Raw genomic sequence first — 18,821 nt, 5'->3', positions numbered from 1 at the left:
CACCAACGAAGAGATGAGGATATTCACAGGATTATTGCTTTTTACCAATGTTTGAAGGGAAAGGATTCAGTTATACCTACCCTATGTTGCTAAAGCAACGTCGAGAAATACATAGCTTTCATGAGATAATAGCTAAAAAAAATTTTAACGTCTGTAAAAAAAGGTGCAAGTTTTTTCATTCGTTTACGTTCATAAAATTTTTGATTTTTGAATCGGTCAAGAAGCGTAAAAAAAAGTGTTATAGCGGTTCATTTTTGCGCGCATTTTGCGTTAAAAAAAGTGCCGTAGCGTGTCATTTATAAAATTTTTCATTCATTATTAATAGTTTTTTTAGCGAGTTCTGGGGGTCCATAGAAAAAATAACAAAAATTAAGTGAAACCAAAATAACATAACTTTTTATTTCAGACATTATAATCATAAATTTAACAAATTACCAACGCAAACTCAAAGTATCTTCATTTAATTTTTATCTTTAACAAATATGTATAACAATTATATACAAACATTCGTCATCTGTCACTGAATGTTACTTTTTAAAATAAAATGTGTGCATGTTTTTTTTTTCAATTAATAATTAAATAAAAAATCAAGACATAGGGCTAGCATCGATTTGCGTGTTTATTTCATTTTGCATGATCTCCGGATGGAAACAAACATGCGTTCATAGGAACACAATAACGTGAGCCAAGAAAGTACTTATCCTCCATGAGTAATAAAAAAAATAAAAAACAAATAAATAAATCAATAAATAATAAAAACTGCGCAATAAGATAGGGTGCAAATGAGGTTTATTCCATCTCGATGGCCTCGCATCTATGATCCGTATTTTCTGTACTAACTCCTTGGTATCTCAACTTCCAACGTTCAATTAAATGAAATTTTATTTCTGCCAGAAATACTAGTAGCAATGCGCCACCTCCAATTATTATTACTGTAACAAAAAAAATGCCATTCCATTAGAATTAAATACAGATTAAACTGATTAAAGGAAAATAATGACTCCAGAAACAATCACAACAAAACAGTTTCATAAAGTGAACAATCAAATGCAACTTACTTCCAATAATCATGCCAATATTGGCACTATCTGCACATTTCCCAGTTATGTGATGGCATTTTTCACATCCCTCTTGACAAATACTCCTGCACGACAATCCCCAGTGCCCCTTGTCACATTCTACGACAATTATTTATTGCACTTAAATCAACAATATTAAGTTAGTACTTACGGGAGTCACATTCTGATCCCTTGTAGCCCCAGGCACATTCGCATTTTGAGTCATAGCAAATTTTATATTCTTGACAGTATTGTTTATCCACGCCTAGAATATCTTTACACCTGATCGTGCAGTTGTTGCCTAGTTTTCCAGGTTCACAAGAAAACCCATCTTCCTGAGTTTGGTTTTCATAATTTATTTTGATTTCAACCCCATGTTGAGCATGTAAATGCCGGCAGAGTGTCGTTGAATTATTTGCGTTCATGGAAACATTTTCCCTGTAGACAGCTATTAAAAAAAAATCAAAAATCAAAAGGATGTTTAATAAAGTATAGCGCGATTCAGTTGAGATGAGCCTGTGGGAGTGGCCAAATTGCTGATCCAGTGGCGTACGCAACATTAAAACACTAAAAAAGACGTGAACGCAACACAGGGCTGTGTTTATGATTGACCACAGACAATTCACAAATACAAAACCACAAGCCTAATTGGTTCTGCACACCACTGGTAGAGTATGGACCAACTTCCCTTATTCTCAACTTGAACTCGTCCCACAACCAGATTTCAAGTCATGGTCGCATTTGTGGGGTAGCATAAATATGTAGCTATCTTTGTCCTACACATTAATTACCAATATGCGTCATCTTTCTCTGTATCGCCGTTACCATGACAACAAGAAGTGCGACTGTCGCAAGTCAACTTGAAATCGGGCCCCCAGTCTACGACGCATCTTCATGACAGGCTCATCGCTAACGAATCGACCTGTAGAACCTATTAAGAGAAGTAGTTCAAATTTACCTTTATTGTCTATAATATCTGGACATTCCGCAATATCAATTCCCCAATAACCATCTTCATTATCATCAGTCTTTTGTTTCACCAAACTGACTTTGGTTTCCTTCTTGGGTGTAATATCAATCCTGTTAGTTTGCCAAGAATTTAAACCGTTTTCGTAGCGAAATGTAAATGTACGATTGAATTCTGGAATTCTCAAGCTGCAATTTTCACATAGATATAAATACACCATTAAACATTCTTTTGCAATGGGTGGAATGGCAAGGGTAGTTGGTGTCCCATTTGTAACTGTATCTGACCATCTGAACTGATCTAAATATTTAGAAATTGTATGGCACCATTGACAATTTTATTTTCGAAATACTTACATTCGTGAGATTTCCACGATGTCTCGTTGGCTCTTCGAAACATTATCACCTTTGGTTCAAAATCAATCGTTTCGTTAACAACAGTTTTATCATTTTGTAATAGGTGTACGTTTAGATTAGCAATTGTAAGAGTGAAATGAGTCCAGCCTGGCTCAGTGACATTTAAATCGAACTTACGCCCTTTTATCTCTTTTCTTAGACATAAGTGAGTTTCACCTGGGGAATATACTGACAACGTCTTTACCACTGAGTCCAGTGAGAACGTTTTGTTTATGTAAACCTTAAAATCTGAAATGAGGTGCATTTTTTTTCAAAAGTAAGTAGATATTTTCTATATAAAAAAAAATACCTCCCCATCTCTTGTCGATAACAGGACCCATTATCTTACTTTCATTTTTGATAATCCAGTTGTCCTTATCCCAGTCTCCAAGTTGTAAAAAATTTGTTGAATTGTTATGTTTTCCAATAAACGGTGGATCTAAATATATCGGTGAATCGATGTCGCTGAGACAAATAACTGCATTGCCCTTTCGTAAAGTAATGTCTTCCGAAAACACCAATGGAATAGTGACGGATAAAACGAATAACAGGAGGCTTATCATTGTAATCTAAAATAGAACAAAAAATAGCTGTAGGTATACCAGAAATAAGCCTAGAATGTAAAATCTACAAGTAAAGTGCATAGACAATTCACCAACAGAATATTAGGTTCAGATATGGATAAGCAAGGTAGAAATGTCTTTCAGAGTATTCATTCTTGTTAATGTTAATGTTAATGTCGGTGTTGATTTTTTCATATAATAAACGGTTATCGAGTTATTCTGTGAAAACATGTTTTTTGTACCTTTCATTCAAGATGACGGTTCTCGCTCGTCGTCCCCAAGGGTCACTACTCAAATAACATATTTCAAGATCATTACTACCCCACCTTTTGTAAGGCTCTACTGACTGGACTATGAATATAAAGGTGTTTTTTTTTTAATTTGGCGTCGAAGTAGGCGTTTGAGAGTCGATTGAGAATGCACCAATCGTGTAAAAGGGTAAGATTTAAACAGCTTTTTTCCAAAACTGCTCATGGCGGTGCAAAACGTTAACGGAAAGTAAATGGTTGATACCGAATGAAAACGCGGAACTTTGTCCTGTCATGTAAGTTCATATTTCCTTCCTTTTAATTGATTTATAAAAATTAGATAATTATAGACTGTACCACAAGCTGTTGTCGAAGAGGGGCAACAATGTCAAGACCGAGAGAATGTTTCTGACGCCTAACCCATTTTGGAATTCTAATGGAAAGAACTATTGGTACAAAAATTCTCCTGTGGGAGTAAATGAAATTGGAAAATGGGTGAAAACAGCGCCAGAAGAAATAGGGTTGGACACTAAAAAAAGAAAAATATCTAATCATTCGATCAGATCCACTACCGTCTCATCACTGGCCAAAGCAGGTGTTGGCGAGCATCAGTTAATAAAAATCACATGTCACAATTCAATCAAGTCTTATTTGCAAATGGACAACGAACAGCACAGGACAATTGTTGAAAAAATGAGAACTACTACGTCGACAACGACGACGACTGAATTGAACAACAGCAGGGAGGGTGAAATTAGTAATGGTGAACATACGTTTAAAGAAGGAGGAATTTTCCAATATTGTAAAAAAGTTAATTTTTTAAATTGTTCAATTAGCTTTGTAAGGAAGTAGTTTCTTTGAATAAAAATAATAACCAAGTTAGTTTAATATATTTACTTCGACCACTAGTGGAATACCCAGTTATATTTTCACTAGTGGAATATTCGCTGGAATTTTCTGTTGCTAGGCTACGAAAGTAAATATCTGCTATTTTATAGGTTAATATTTGAAAAATGACAGGTGAATTGAATAGTCATTGTAATACGGAACGCATGCCGTAGCTGACGTCACAGGTCGGCGAAAATATACCGGCATCCAGCTATCCTATTGGAGAGTTTTGGATAACATTATTTGACAGCGAAACATAGTAAATACGAGAAATAAATTTATGTATAATGTATTTGATTAAAAATATGCTTTCTTAAGTAAATATTGGGTAGGTACTCGGCACATGACCGTATCCGGCATTGTCAGCAGACCAACGCACGAAACGGCACTCACAGCAGGTAACGACGCCCGAATCGGGAATATTTTCAGTAGCGCAGGAAATGGGAACGCAGGAAACGGCACTAATTCGTTCGCCTCACGCCTTGGAAAAACTACCTGTGCCGTTCTGGAAGACAATTCCCCTCGTCCGCGGTGACAAATACATTTACATTACCGAGCTGCCACGCCTTAATAAACTGTGCAAAAAGTTAATTATTCTTAATTTGTAGTAATATACCAGAATTAAGTTCTCCTTGAATTATTTCCAAGTAAAACTACGTGAACATCGGGCTGCTTGTCTAAATTATTTTTAGAAAATTCTGGACGTCTTTAACCGAACAAATCTTATAATTATTCAATAAATCATATTCGTAAATTGCTAAAACTAGATAATTACCTACGTAATTTGGTGAACGAAGAAATTTGTTCCGGCGAAAATTTTCACTGGCACAACAACCGGTCGGCAATTGATAAATAATGATAAGAAAATATTCGATTAAATAAATTTTAGTGTAAAATAGTTGAGGTTGGCAAACTTGATCTAGTGTAATTGTCAATTTTCAAACTTAATAACATCAAGCTCATTTTGGGTGGGGTTTTTGTAGGTGTTTTACTTTTTAATTCAACTTAATTATTTGTTATTTTCTAGAATACGTTCGAATGTTCCACTACTAGTGTTATTCTTGTAATCAGGTAACATTAATAAACAATGTAAGAATGCGCATTTATACAAGATTTGCAAAATTTTGTTACATTGTGTTATCTTACCTTACGCTGTTGTCCTTTGCTGTAAGTCATGATAATTAATACTTCTTCTCATTCAAATTCATTTTTAACCTCATTGTTACATTATTTTGTTAGTGTTGTTGTTCTTGTAAGTTTTACAGTTTTCTAGTATTATGTAACTACTATCTCCCCGATAGTAGTTTCCTTTCTTTCTAAAATTATTTTATAAAATACATACACACATATTAAATATGTTTATCATGTCTAACTGACTATTTCGATCATCACTCTCTCCGTTGAATCTTCACGTATATTAAGTGATCTAGGGTCAGTGCAATCATTGCACTGGAGCTTTTATCAAATAATTATGTTAGAGAAGGCATTCTATTCTATGTAACAGTTCTCATTATTGTCCTATCTTCAACCATATAATTTGCAGATCCATAGAACCTAAAAAATACTTCATTAACTTTTTTAGAATTTGCGTTTATAATACGTCTATAAACGTCAGTCAGTAGGAGTCGTTTATGGCTTTATTAAAGTACACTGTACTTTAATAAAATTTTTATCAATATTTCAGTGTATTACACCAAAAAACTTTCAATATTAATGTTCAAACTCTACTTTTTAACATCTGTTCCACATGTAGTTGCATCCGTAACCTTGAATTACCAATTAATACGAAATTCCCTAGAATTTGAATATTTTTTTTTTATAATTAAAACAAGGGTGCAAATTCTAAAAAATAACATAAAAAACTGGTTTTATAAGGATATTGGCGAACTCGTCCCATAGAAAACTCCGCTACGGATCGTTTTCTACACCTGGGACTCGTGCGCCAAATCAACCCTTATAAAACTCGTTCTTTAATATACTATTATTTACAAAACAGTACTAAAATGGCCAGATAGAGATGAGTGTAAAAATTTGTTGTATTTTAAAATTAATTGTGTCTACAAAAAAAAAACTCTTCATTCGATAAAATATAAATAGAAAATTTTTCTTTACTGCAAAATAAACATGTTTACCACAAAAATTATGACTGAGGCTCTCACAAAAATAACTATTTTGATATACTCGTAAATATATTTTAGCTGGCATTAATTTCGTTTCAGGGATGTTCCGTACGATTGAATTCTAAAATATAAAATCTTCTTCCTTTTGATAATATTGTAATGTTTGTAACAAGCACATAAGAAGAAGACTCTTTATGCGAAAACAATTTAAAAAAACTACTAGCGGTATTACAACTATTCAAAAATTAATTCAAACAGGAACAGTAGGTGAACCTTAAATATGTATGTATTTTGGTACGTTGATTAACGTTGTGTTGTTTAAAAATTTTAATAGTAATTACTTTTGAAAGAAAAATTTTACTTCTAAGAGAAATGTTTAATTTAGAAAGGATGCAACTTGCTAATTAGAAGCAAATGTTAAATTGCATAGAATAAAACATTCACTGGCATGTGAAATGTGCATGGGCAAATTAAAGTGAAACGTCGTTGGCAAGAATATTTACATTAACAATATATAAATAAAATAACAGAATCAATGAAAGCCTACTTTACTCACAAAGTTTAATAGAATTTAAATCAAAATAAGTAAAGTATGAAATGTGAAAAAGTCACCAAAATCACATTTGCACCTGCATTGTAAAAATGTTAATTTAAGTGTGTTTAACATGTAAAAATTAATTAATGAAATTGTCCATGTCTATTTTCTTGTATTTTTTGTTGTACCTACAAGCATGATTAAACCATTAGAAATATCGAAATTGGGAAATAGTTATTGATTTAGACATTTTTACTACTATTTCACATTACTATTTATTTTGGTAAAGCAATATAAATTATTTTTTCTGATAGATTAACTTTCAAGGACAATAATTACGTTTTGTCCAGTTTTTAATGATCTAAAATGTAATAAACTTAAACGTATACTTTTTCTTCGTGAAATTACGCAAAAATATAACTCTAGGATCGTCCTCCTGAATGTTAAAGAAATGTTTATCTTTGAAAACTCTTCGTAGTCCATCATATTCTATTTAACATTTATTTGTTTATTTTGTCGTTTGAACCAAACTCCGCTTAATGTTCAATGATAGATTCTTTTATTTTCAGTCAATTGATTTGATACCAAGTTCTTCCAACAAAGAACATTGAGGAAACAACCTTGAGGAACTGGTCATTTTAAAAGACGAAAGTGGACAACATAAGATAGACGTTTGCATCCTTATTTTTAAACCAAGCTTAAAAACAATTGTTACTACGATTTTAATAAGTGTAACTAAGGTTTCAAGCTCTTCGTAATTTTAAACTACGACGGTGCCAATGGCTATAAGTACTTACAAATTATTCTAAGGTCAGCATAAGTAGATGGTTCTGTGCGTAGTATTAAGCATGAAAACATTGCAAGACTATAAATTGTTCAATTCTAGAAATATTTCCTAGATGTCGTGTGTCCAATTTTTCATACAAGGTGTTCTAATAGTTATTTTCGTTATCCCAGTACTTGAGAACTAGGGGGCAGAACGGAGACTCTTGCTACAATAAAATATTTGAATGCAATGAATATCGTAAAAATCAAATCTACCAATAGGTTCATTCTAGTTGAGTTTGTTTTAACTTCAGTTTCTTCGTATTCTTCAATATGGTAATGGTCCTGGTACACACTGAGTTTTATATGCAATTAAAATATTCTTAAATATTAACATAATCATGTGATTTACCTGTTATGCATGCTCACACAACAATTATTCTCGAATTAACAGAATATTACGTACCAAAAGTTAACTAAAAATGATGTATTTAGGCAGCAACAGATATCAGTTTTGTGCAAATAAGTAAACCATAAGATTTCGTAATGTCTATTTGGATAAAGATAAATTAGATAATAATATTTGTGAATTCAGAAATATTATACTTACCTAATATTATTTGATACGAAATAATACTGGGTGATAATGAGTCCGACGGAATTGAAAATGCAACCCACAATACATTTGCAAACTTAACGTGGATATTTGATTTGAAAAACATAAAACATAGTTAGCTGAACAGTTTCGTAAATTTTCATATATTATACAACTAGAGGATTGAAAATTCTCGATTATACGAGACGTGTTGCTCGAAAACACCATGAGATCGTAGATCGAGTGATGTTTCAAATAACACGTCGAGTATAATCGAGAATTTTCCATTCTCGAATTGTATACTGGTAGACTATATTATGAATAAAAAATAAATAAATAAATAAAAAAATTAATAAACAGGTTCTCGAAACCGACTGGGCGCATTCTGTAGCAGAGCGATTTGATGTGACGTTGATGTGACGGAGCGCAAAACAATTGCGGTGAGCGAAAATACAAAGGTTGCTAACGTGTGACTATTAAAATTTTCACTTAGGGTTGGCTCTGGATCATTCTTTTTTTTCCGTTGCACCTCAGACATTGACAAGTTTGACATTTCAATAAATGTTTTTTATAATTTATAGGTCATGTTCCAATTCATTTTCAATTCGGAAGTCACGTTAAGCCATTGGTCCCGGTCTATTGAGTTGGTCTTCATGCCCCTCATAGATTTGTAAACCAGTCCTAGACTGTGTAACAAATTTTCTGACTGACATTTGTCGTTCATTCTTGCGTGTGTCTAAAGTAACAGAAAAAATAAAAACTCGTTCAAAGCCAACTCCAAGTGAAAATTTTAATAGTCACCCGTTATATTCGAATACGAATATACAAAGGTTCGTATATTCGAAGTCGCCCTGGTTACTAAAATAACCGCTGTAATACATGGTAACTAAAGAAAATCAAAGATTCTTATTGGTTTATAAAGTAATGAACTAATGAATGATAGTCACATAAACGTCATTCGCTTGGTTAAATGAAATTTTGAAAAGACGAAGAATTTTTGGGAAAACGTCTGCATAAACGCAAAATGGCAGAAGCATGCAGAACGCTATTGCAAATGTGGTGCTTAGCGCTTTTAAACCCAAGTACCAAGTCAATCACACACTGTACTAATGAATACCTAAAGTGTTAGATAAAACTAGCTCGGAATCTATCACAATTTTAATGTGAAAGAAATTTTTAGCCAAAAAAGGGGTGAGATTGAATTTATTTTAATTTGAAAAATTATGAAAAAATGTTTAATATAAAAATTGTTTGGTTTATTATCATGCATGACGTTCAACAAAAATTGTCAAATTTCCATGGCATTCTTGATATTGCATTTTATTACTTAGTAAGTTAATTTTATCACCTTTGTTTTTATTTAAATTTTATTCTTTTTCCCCATAATGGCGGCAAAACTGTATTTATGAATACAGAAAGATACGCTTGTTTGAAAATCACACAAAAAATGTATGGGTGCTATTTAAAAAACCAAAGTTGGTTGCCATAGCAGCGAAACAAAAGAAGATAGGAACAAGCTAGAAAGACCAGATGATGCAGGATAATACACCAATCAACTTTTATATAAACATTTTTTCATAAATTGTCTAATTAAAAAGTTACAGCCAATATTTGATACTTTTGTTCCACCCTGTATATATCAGTCGCGCTACGTTGGCAGATCTTTAAAAAAGTTTCTATATTTGACGAGAATACGTATCAATTCTAAAAACAGGAATCCACATAGCGCCCTCGACAATAATATTTTTGTATTGAAATTACATTCAATGTGTAACTGTTAATGTTACCTATTGAGCTACATGTGTACATTTTTGTTTAAGGTGATATTTTTTAAACAAAGTTAGAATTCATACCGTGCGATAAAGAACTATACAAGGTGATTTACGAGGAATAATGAGCCCGATGGAATAGAAAATGCAACCCGCAATTCATCAGGAGAAAAACCCGGACATTTACCGCTTCGATGTCCAGCTTTTTGTTCCAATGTATTGTGGGTTGCATTTTCTATTCCATCGGGCTCATTATTCCTCGTAAATCATCCTGTATAGATCAAAGTAGCGTTAGAGATTTCCGACGTATGTCCGAATCTAGACTTTCAGATGCTCTGAATGCATGGAAGTATTTTTGGTTGCACAAACCTGTTTCAATTTAAATTTGGAAATTTTTGCCGAAACTCGGCCAAACAAGCAACAGCACTGTATGTCCATTCTCCGTTACGATTCATTACGATTCAATGATGAATCTTTTATGTTCTGAAGTAAAAACCATTTTTGATTTCCGTATAAATTAATCAAATTATTGTCAATCCAAAGACACACGAAACTAGTCGAACATTAAACGTTGAAGGCACCACGGGTGTTATAATGATACGCCCTCGGTCGCGTGCTCCCCTCGGACCTGAGGCCCTCGGGTTTCACTTTGCCGACCTGGCGTTATCAACGTTAATAACAACGTTCTAACAACCTTGATACCTTAATAACTATAATTGGACAAAATCAAGAAATGCACTACTTAATTTATTGTTATTATTAGATGTAAAACCTAAACCACTTGCCTAAGAGTTATTTCTAAAATAATTTATTTATTATGATTAGAAGTTGTTCAAAATTATGTCTTCCATCAGAAAACACGTTTATGAAAAGAAAAACTTCGACACAAGTAATGGGTGCATTTTTCAGCTTTTTCGTTTACTATATTTCGCCGTTTAGAAATCCACCCTCAACTCTTTTACACAATCTGTCAAACTCATCTATTATTTCAATTGTCTTTGAAAGTGATATCCCTTACGTTTTTGGTTTATGAATTGAGTTTGAAACTAAGCTATATACCGAGTGTCAACCACCAAACCTGGCCATAGGGATTTAACATGGAAAATAGTTTCTGCATGATTTTTGGCACCTACAAGGGATGTATGTATGATAAGTACCCATGTTAGGCAAGAAGCAAAAAGTTAAAAAAAAAATCGATTTATTTTTCAACATAGACTTTCTAACTTTTTCAAGCCCTCCAAAAAATAGGATTTGTCAAACTGCGAAATAGGCTTCAGTTTCGGTAATAACCTGCTCGTCCGATGCGAATCTTTTTCCACCGAGCCATTCTTTCATGTTCGGAAACAGGAAGAAGTCACAGACCACAGAGCGGTGTAAACCTGGAGAATACGGTGTCTTGTACTTGTCATTCTTGTTGTCATTTACCCGTTCTGTTTGTTTTAAATGTTGCTGTATTAATATTGTTGTTTGTTTTTGCAATTGCCTCAACTAGTTAATTTACTTTACTCTGTTATACTTGGTCCCCGTTAATTTTGGATTCGTATCATTTGTTCGCCGAAAATCAACGTTATCACAGGCATTTTTCAATAAAAGGTATTTTGCGTCCCTCACATGTGTGTTTTATTTTGCGGCACTCTTCCAACTGGAACCCTCATCGTTTGCAATCCTTTTCCGCCAAAAGAAAATCACAACGTAGGGCCCCTCCGCTTTGATGACAATCACCGCCACATTTGTTTCAGTTTGCGCAGGTTCGAATATTTGGCGGAATGAAGTAATGTAGTTAGATCACTGCAGCATTAAATACAATGGCGAGCTTTCCCAGGTTGTATTTTTTTTCTTCGTGGTAATTACTACAGTTTTTTACACTCTAATACATATTTCTCGCCGCTTTTCCATCAATTGATCCAGAGTATTAATTTCGGACGGAGTAAAATATCTGGACCGAATCAGTTTTTCGTCTTTATTCTTCATAGGTAAGATAGAAAAAAAAAAGCTGCATCTAGCGAAGAATTTGTCACTTCTGATTTTTAATCAATGGCATCTTCTTCTATTAGGTACATATAACATTAAGGGTCGGTTGCACCAACGTGAGTTAAATTTAACTGCAGATTAAAATATACGAAAACATTGTTATAACAATAGGTAACTAAAGTAACGAAGCATTTATTACTACACCTCATTTAAAATTTCTACTAATAAGTTGAATGAATAAAATTTGGTCGTTGCTATGTAAAATATTTCTAAGAAGAAACTGTTGCAATCAGAAAAGTGGAAATGTAGCATTTTTCTTTCCAATTTCTATTGTGATAGAACGTTCCTTACCATTACATACACGGAAAACATTCTTTCCTGCTTAATTATTTCCAATATCAATAATATATCAATAATACATTGAATTGTCTTTGTCTGTTTAAAGACTGTTAGCTTTAATTAGGTTTAAAAGTAGATTGGACTCAGAGGGTTTTTGCAGTAAGTGAACGAAATATTTCATAGTGAAATCTCAAATGTACGGTTTGCGACAATAATAAAAAATGAAAAGACGATTACGCGGATTACGGGAAATCAACAGTAGTGGGAAACTAATACAATAGGCTTAACCCCGAAAGCAAAAAAGAGGTAATCTTTGCGTGAAAACATAGATATTATCGATGCGTGGATGTTTCTGAACATCCAGATAATTAACCTAACTTGCAGCAGTTGTGATCAAATTACGTATTTTTGTCAAACCAATATGGACATATTTACCTCTCTTGAAAGGAATATTCTTCGATTCTGACGAACAACAATGTGGACAGTTTTATAATGAATATTTCTTTTTAATGATGTCTTATTTTTACATATTATCATGATCTGAAACAGTTAAAATATGTGGAAAGTTTGAGAAGTACTTGAGTGAAATTTTTCTGACGTTTGAAAATCATCATAACAAACGATTAATAAGAGAACAATGCTTGATGTTATTATCTCATCTAGTGATCAGAAAAGACTGTATTCAACATAATTATATGTATATATTTTTAGTTACAAAATATTCCAGCAATATGTTGTGGATACCTTATCAAAAAGATATTTATCTGTAAACAATGTAGAGAAACGAATCAGTTAGACATTGACATAGATTACAACAGGAAACGCAAAGAAATTATGCTTTGAGTATACAGCAGCAAATTCAAATAGCTCTGCCACACCAGAGAACCAGAACCAGAATCCAGAGAACGCTAGGACTAGGAGTCACTCGTTTCCTCGAAGTTCAGCTACATTGAAGATTGTGTCGAAAACAAGATTCAATTTACAAGAAAAATTCTTCATGGCGTCACAACTAAAGAATTTTTGAAGCCGACGACCTCAATGTGTAATCAAGAACTCAAGAAAACAAGGAAAACACGGGGTATAAAAATTTTGACAATACAAATGCCGACTACAAGAGCCGTGTGAGTTTCCAAAAAGTGCTAACATCTTGTCTTCAACTTCTCTCTACATAAAGTAAGAATCTTCGAAACCAGCGACCTTAATATGTAATCAAGAAGACAAGGAAAATCTGGGGTATAAAAATTGTCATAATTCTAATGTCGCAGCAAGTCTGATAATATTGATTCATTGCAGCGGCCACGAAGGCCGATTACAAGAGCCGTTTGAGTTTCCAGAAAGTGCTAACATTTTGTCTTAAACTTCTGTCTATATAAATGAAGAATTTTCGAAACCAACGACCTCAATGTGTAATCAAGAAGACAAGGAAAACAAAAACAATATTCAAAGATGTCCTATTCTAACATAAATCTGCCGTCAATGACTTTTTTGGCAAAGTTTGACATTCTTTTGTAAGGAGTTTTATTTTCTCTTAATAGAAACCAGCAATATTCCCCCATCATTGTTGAATCCCATCTCCCCAAGTACCGTTTTTCCGTCGTCAGTATATCCTGGTGAAATCTCTTTCCTTGCTCGTCACTAACGGCACCAAAATTTTGGGAGAAAAAATTTATGTGAGAATGGAGGAAGTGAATTTTAAGTGACATCCTACACCCCATTTTACAGTAATGTGTAATATTTGAATCTTTTATTATTTTTTCATAATTTTCGGCATTTTTGTTGCCTAAAAAGTCGTTTTTAAAATATCTCCAAGCGCTTAACTCAATGTGATTAAACTTTTCTTTAAATTTTGGATCTTTTACAATCTTTCTAATTTGTGATCCAACAAATATGCGTTCTTTGAGTTTGGCATTACGCAGTTTTGGAAACATTTGTGAAGTTATTGAAAAAAGCAGCACTCTATGTATCCAAAGCCTGGACAGTTTTTTTATTAATCCCAGCATAATTTGCAATGGGGCTAGTAAAACTTTTTTAGGATTCACTAAAGGTAAATTCTTTATGTTAGCTTGTCCTGGGACAAATTCTTCTCTTTGGAGCTAATCTTTTACCCTGAAAATAGACAGATGACAGATAGATTGTTTTTAAGGTGAAATGTCATTGCCACAGCTCACTGAGCTATTTTATTTCAAAAAACAACATGTTTTTTTGTTAATTTTACTGTTAGGCATTAATTGCTTTGTCTAACATACATGTTTATTATTACATAGTTTTAATGAAAAATACATAGTTTGGAAATTTGACGTGACCGGTAAGAACAGTGGAACGACAGATTTGCGGAACGATCAACATCGGACGGGACATTGTGGAAAATGTCCAAAATCCTTCGTGTCCAAAGAAAACCACTATCACCGATTCACGGGAAACGTGGAATATTCCACAAGGATCGCAAAAAAGCGGAAGCATTTGCCGATAAACTCGAGTCACACTGTAGTCCGAACTACACACACGCACGACCTCTACTTCGTCGAACAAGTGAATAGAAAGGTAAGGAGAAATATCCAGATCAAAACGGGCCACCTCGCCAGCGGAGGTCCGTTTGGTAATCATGTTCTTGAAAATGAAAAAAAGCAAACAGGAGTTGCCTGACCAAGCGACCATGGACGTCGTCGGTATTGTCAACGAGGTGCTGCAATTTCCCACAGAGGCAGAGATCGCAGACGTCATCCACATCCCGAAAGCGGACAGAGGCTTGCAGTTTCCTCAAGTTATCGTCCGATCAGCTTTCCTCCCTATTTGGGGAAATGACTGACAAGGTGGGATTTGAAGAGACTCCAGAAGCGTTTAGAGTGATTGAACAGATCACAATCAGTTTCAACAAAAAGAGACACACGTGAGCCGTATTTCTGGACGTACTCGTAGGTGGCTAAGGCATTCAACAAAGTCTAGCATCAAGGGCTCCTCCACAAGCTGATCGAAGCCGGATTTCCGATCGGACTGGTGAAAATTGTTCGATCCTACCAGCAAAACAGGACATTTAGAACCAAGATCGCAGAAACGAAGTCATCGGAGCGCGGAAGTAACCCAAGGTTCGCTCCTGTCACCGTTCCGGTTCTCTATTTTCACAACAGATGTACCAACGCTAGAACAAGACGCCGCTTCCACAACGTTTCTCTACGCAGACGACACTGCTATATCAGTCAGGGACTCCAGTCCCGAATTCGTCACATAGAAACTGCAACACGTGGTTGACACCTTGGAGAAGTGGTTCAAACTCTGGAGTATAGACGTGAACGTTGTGAAGAGCAGCGCGATCCTGTTCTTTCTTGTCTTCTCGAGGAGGGAAAGCACAATCAGTTGGCGAGGTAACCAACCCATATTAATTATAAGCTAACAGTTTCTTGAAGGTCCCTGAAAGTTTAAAATTTTCGTGTTAGTTTACACACTCCGTGCGGTAAAATGATAAATAGTTAGTTAGTGTGTAAAAATCAAGATACCGTAGCTATTCAAAATGTATGAACATGTCACTTAGAGTTGTGGAGGCCAAAATATCATATCTTCATTCACATTCTCATCTTTCCCTTTTCCTTTTATGTATTGCAACATTCCATATTACTGATATTTTTCAGATAAACAGATATAATTGTCTCATCCGTTCAGTTATTACACGTTTAAGAAATATATGTTTGTTTGTTTCAATTTCACCTGACTTGGCAGCCGACTATTCAAATCTATCAACCTTCAGTCTCCAGAAAAACATTCACAAATTTGTTAGTCACAAATTTCTTGCTATCATTAGAAAGTTCCGTTATCAGCAGCTCAAGGTTACCGTCACGGCCCATTAATTAAAATTCTTTCAAAAATGGAATTAATACTGAGACTTTCGTCCCCGAATCAGTACAAACCCGGGAGCGTCAAATTGGCATTTGGCAATTGGCATTTCTCAAAAGTTGCATCATAATGAAAAGCGTCACAGTATTTTGCAATCGCACTCTCATGTTTTTTCATATTGTACAATAACGGTTGTTTATCCGCTAGCATAGCACGTGGCTAAAACCAGATCCAGTTGCATTAGCTTGGCAAGCGGATTTGACCAATAGGAGAGCGACTTAGAACCGAACCGAGATGATTCAATTAGTAGTACTAGCGATAAGACATTGAACGAGATAAGAAAGTGATTGTTTAAAAGTCCAAGGTAGTGTCAAGATTCTTGATAATAAATAAGGTAGCGAGTAGCGACAACTCATTGTTTATTTTTGAGACTCCAAATTAAAAGAGAGGACATTATCGATACATGCCGTAAGTGTGACAAAGATAGAAGGGCACAATTTTATCAGGATTTTTGTGGCTTGAAATTTTACGTGTCAAACACATTAACTTAACATTGCGCCAAATTAAGTGATATGGAAATATTCGTCGCAACCGTTGTCGTTGCCTTATTTATTATCGAGAACCTTAAGTGTCGTAGTATTGGACAATTTCGAATGTAAAACAATTGTTACAGTTCCAGAGCCATGTGCTTTGGACTCCTCTCCACCAGTAGCGGCTCGTCAAGATCAAAACCGGGTAGGCACCAGCAAGTTTTTTGGTCAGTCACTTGGTCAGTTTTTTCGCGTTATTTTTTTTTTTTGACCTTGCACCAGTTCAACGGTGGTGATGGATATAATGCTTATTATTACAAAGGTGAGACGTAATTTCAAGATGTTCCACTTTTCCCTAACCTGGACGTTTTGAAAATGACAGTAACATTAAGAAAACAATATCATGCATTGGGTTTATTATGGAAAATAAACGACAACTCTTGCTGGCACAAAAAAATTGCAATATAAATTAGACTTGATAATTTCACGATTTTCCCGTACGCTATTCTTATCTAAACTTTTCTAAAAAAACGAAAAAGAACGAATTTACAAGCAAAAGCAATATGCTCTTTACTCTTATTGTGCTTCTCTAATGCACGCCCTAAATCGTTCAAATCAGAATACCCCGTTTTTGTCCACACTGTCTCATTATTAGTCACGAACAGAATAAAAAAATAGTTATTTACATTAGAGTACGGGATGTGAATTTTCCGGCACGACAACTGGTTTCGGGCACGATGGCGCAGCCGAGTGCCTGATTAGTTGGAGGGCCGGAAAATACGTCCCGTACGACATTTGTATTAGACTTTTCGGCTGACCAAAATATTAAATCTTTAAAAAATCAAGACTAATTTTATTGTAGAATCTGACATCGTCAATAAAGAATCGAATGCTGTGGAATCAATTCCTTGACGACCGTGACCGCTCATTTGTTTTTTTCCTAACAAATTATTTGCCGGCTAAATTTTCACGGTCGCGCTTCAAAATTTGATTTTGGTGTATTAATCGAGTGAAAAAAATGTCTAGTATATAATATAGAGTGAGTTAAATGTGACACCAGATGCAGTACAACTAGTGGCAGGACTAAATTCTGAATTATTACCACAAAAATCGAAACAACGTTACATAGGACAATTTTTTCTCACAAAAGTATGTAATAACTATTCTTTAGTTCACAAATTTTTAATAAACCATATTTTATTACAGACAGTTTTATTAATAGGTGTTTGTGGTGCCTGTCTCCGAAAGGAGTTATATACTCTGAAAATGGAAAATGTCAAGAGAAAATATTATATTGATAACTGACACAAAAACCAATATTTGTAGATCGTTTGCCATTACCAATCCAAACTGGGTTGAAACTGTGAAGAAATATATGAAAGTCAGGTTAAATTGGTATTAAAACAATTTCAAATAAAATTGACAAATATTTGAACCTTGATTGCCCTATGGACACAAGATTGAAGTTCCTAAAATGATTCGTGATGACTGATGGCCTTCCTTCAACATCAAAAACAAAATGTACTGTGTTGCAGCTACAGCTCAAACAATAGTGAGTTGTGTCACAAACTTCGATACAGTGCTTTAATCTACTTGAATTTTTAGCAGTTGCTTCCAATGTAATCATCCAACATTGAGAATTCCATCATCAGTACCGTATGAGAAGCACCAGTACAACATATTGACATTCAACCCAGAAGTAATAAAGCTGACAGTTACCAAATTGTTTCTGCATTGTTCTCTAAAGTGGAGAATTGTAACAATACTGTTTACAACTGTAATTTTACAAAATAAATTATGTTAATGTTGCAAATTATTAAAATGTCTTGTACTTAACCACTACTTCCTGGTAAAAACGAATCATCTTTCTTCAGGTGAATACAAGATTTTGGGGTTAAATGTTTTGTAAATTTTTAGTTTCCAGTTGCACTTTAGCACTAACAGCTGGTACTGGATAAAGTAGGTACACAAAACCATATATCAACTTCTGTGGTTTAGTTTTATTGTGCAATTTTGCAGATATTTATTAAATACCTGACAATTGTCAAACTTTTTGACATATACAGCTGCCAACCCAATAGGTTGTATTTTCCCTGTTACGATTATTTTCTTTTTCGATCGATATAAATTAAACAAACACATTTATCGGAAAAATTATACAGGGAAATGTGTTTTTTTACACTAAATTAAAGTAACGTATGGACACTTTAATTTTAAAGTAACTGTGAAAAGAATAAATCAACGGTGTCCGCA

At 34.2% G+C, this 18,821-nt stretch overlaps 1 protein-coding gene and 1 long non-coding RNA gene across 5 annotated transcripts; one reads left to right on the top strand and one right to left on the bottom strand.

The window, feature by feature from the left end:
- Positions 1–369: 369 nt before the first annotated feature.
- LOC138128616 (uncharacterized) lies at positions 370–8,099 on the bottom strand. Of its 4 annotated transcripts, none has more exons than XM_069044813.1 (11): positions 7,952–8,099; positions 7,816–7,894; positions 7,572–7,766; positions 5,493–5,673; positions 5,266–5,435; positions 2,731–2,989; positions 2,382–2,669; positions 2,017–2,325; positions 1,231–1,506; positions 1,059–1,178; positions 370–932 (listed from the first exon to the last, which is right to left on the bottom strand). In XM_069044813.1, the coding sequence occupies exons 5-11, from the start codon at positions 5,293–5,295 to the stop codon at positions 790–792; spliced, it is 1,425 nt and encodes a 474-aa protein (XP_068900914.1). In that variant the 5' UTR covers positions 5,296–5,435; positions 5,493–5,673; positions 7,572–7,766; positions 7,816–7,894; positions 7,952–8,099; the 3' UTR covers positions 370–789. The 4 variants fall into 4 exon arrangements, with proteins under 4 accessions (XP_068900914.1, XP_068900913.1, XP_068900915.1 ...); XM_069044812.1 differs by having other exon boundaries at positions 5,497–5,673; XM_069044814.1 differs by having other exon boundaries at positions 5,266–5,673; positions 8,006–8,070.
- Positions 8,100–16,392: 8,293 nt separating this feature from the next.
- Positions 16,393–18,390, top strand: LOC138129583 (uncharacterized). The gene is made up of 2 exons (XR_011159264.1): positions 16,393–17,717; positions 17,775–18,390. It is a non-coding gene; the product is annotated as an uncharacterized lncRNA (long non-coding RNA).
- Positions 18,391–18,821: the final 431 nt, after the last annotated feature.

The sequence above is a fragment of the Tenebrio molitor genome, chromosome 4 (genome assembly GCF_963966145.1).
Source record: "Tenebrio molitor chromosome 4, icTenMoli1.1, whole genome shotgun sequence".
NCBI classification, from domain to species: Eukaryota; Metazoa; Arthropoda; class Insecta; order Coleoptera; family Tenebrionidae; genus Tenebrio; species Tenebrio molitor.
Note: the sequence above shows the minus strand (reverse complement) of the source record. Positions and strands in the feature narration are given on the sequence as shown.

Excerpts from the sequence above, each read along its gene's own strand:
- LOC138128616 (XM_069044813.1), bottom strand. The coding sequence starts at position 5,295 with ATGACTTACAGCAAAGGACAACAGCGTAAG. Across the intron at positions 2,670-2,730 it reads TATCGACAAGAGATGGGGAG|ATTTTAAGGTTTACATAAAC; the intron begins GTATTTTTTTTT and ends ACCTCATTTCAG. Across the intron at positions 1,179-1,230 it reads GGGATCAGAATGTGACTCCC|AATGTGACAAGGGGCACTGG; the intron begins GTAAGTACTAAC and ends TAATTGTCGTAG.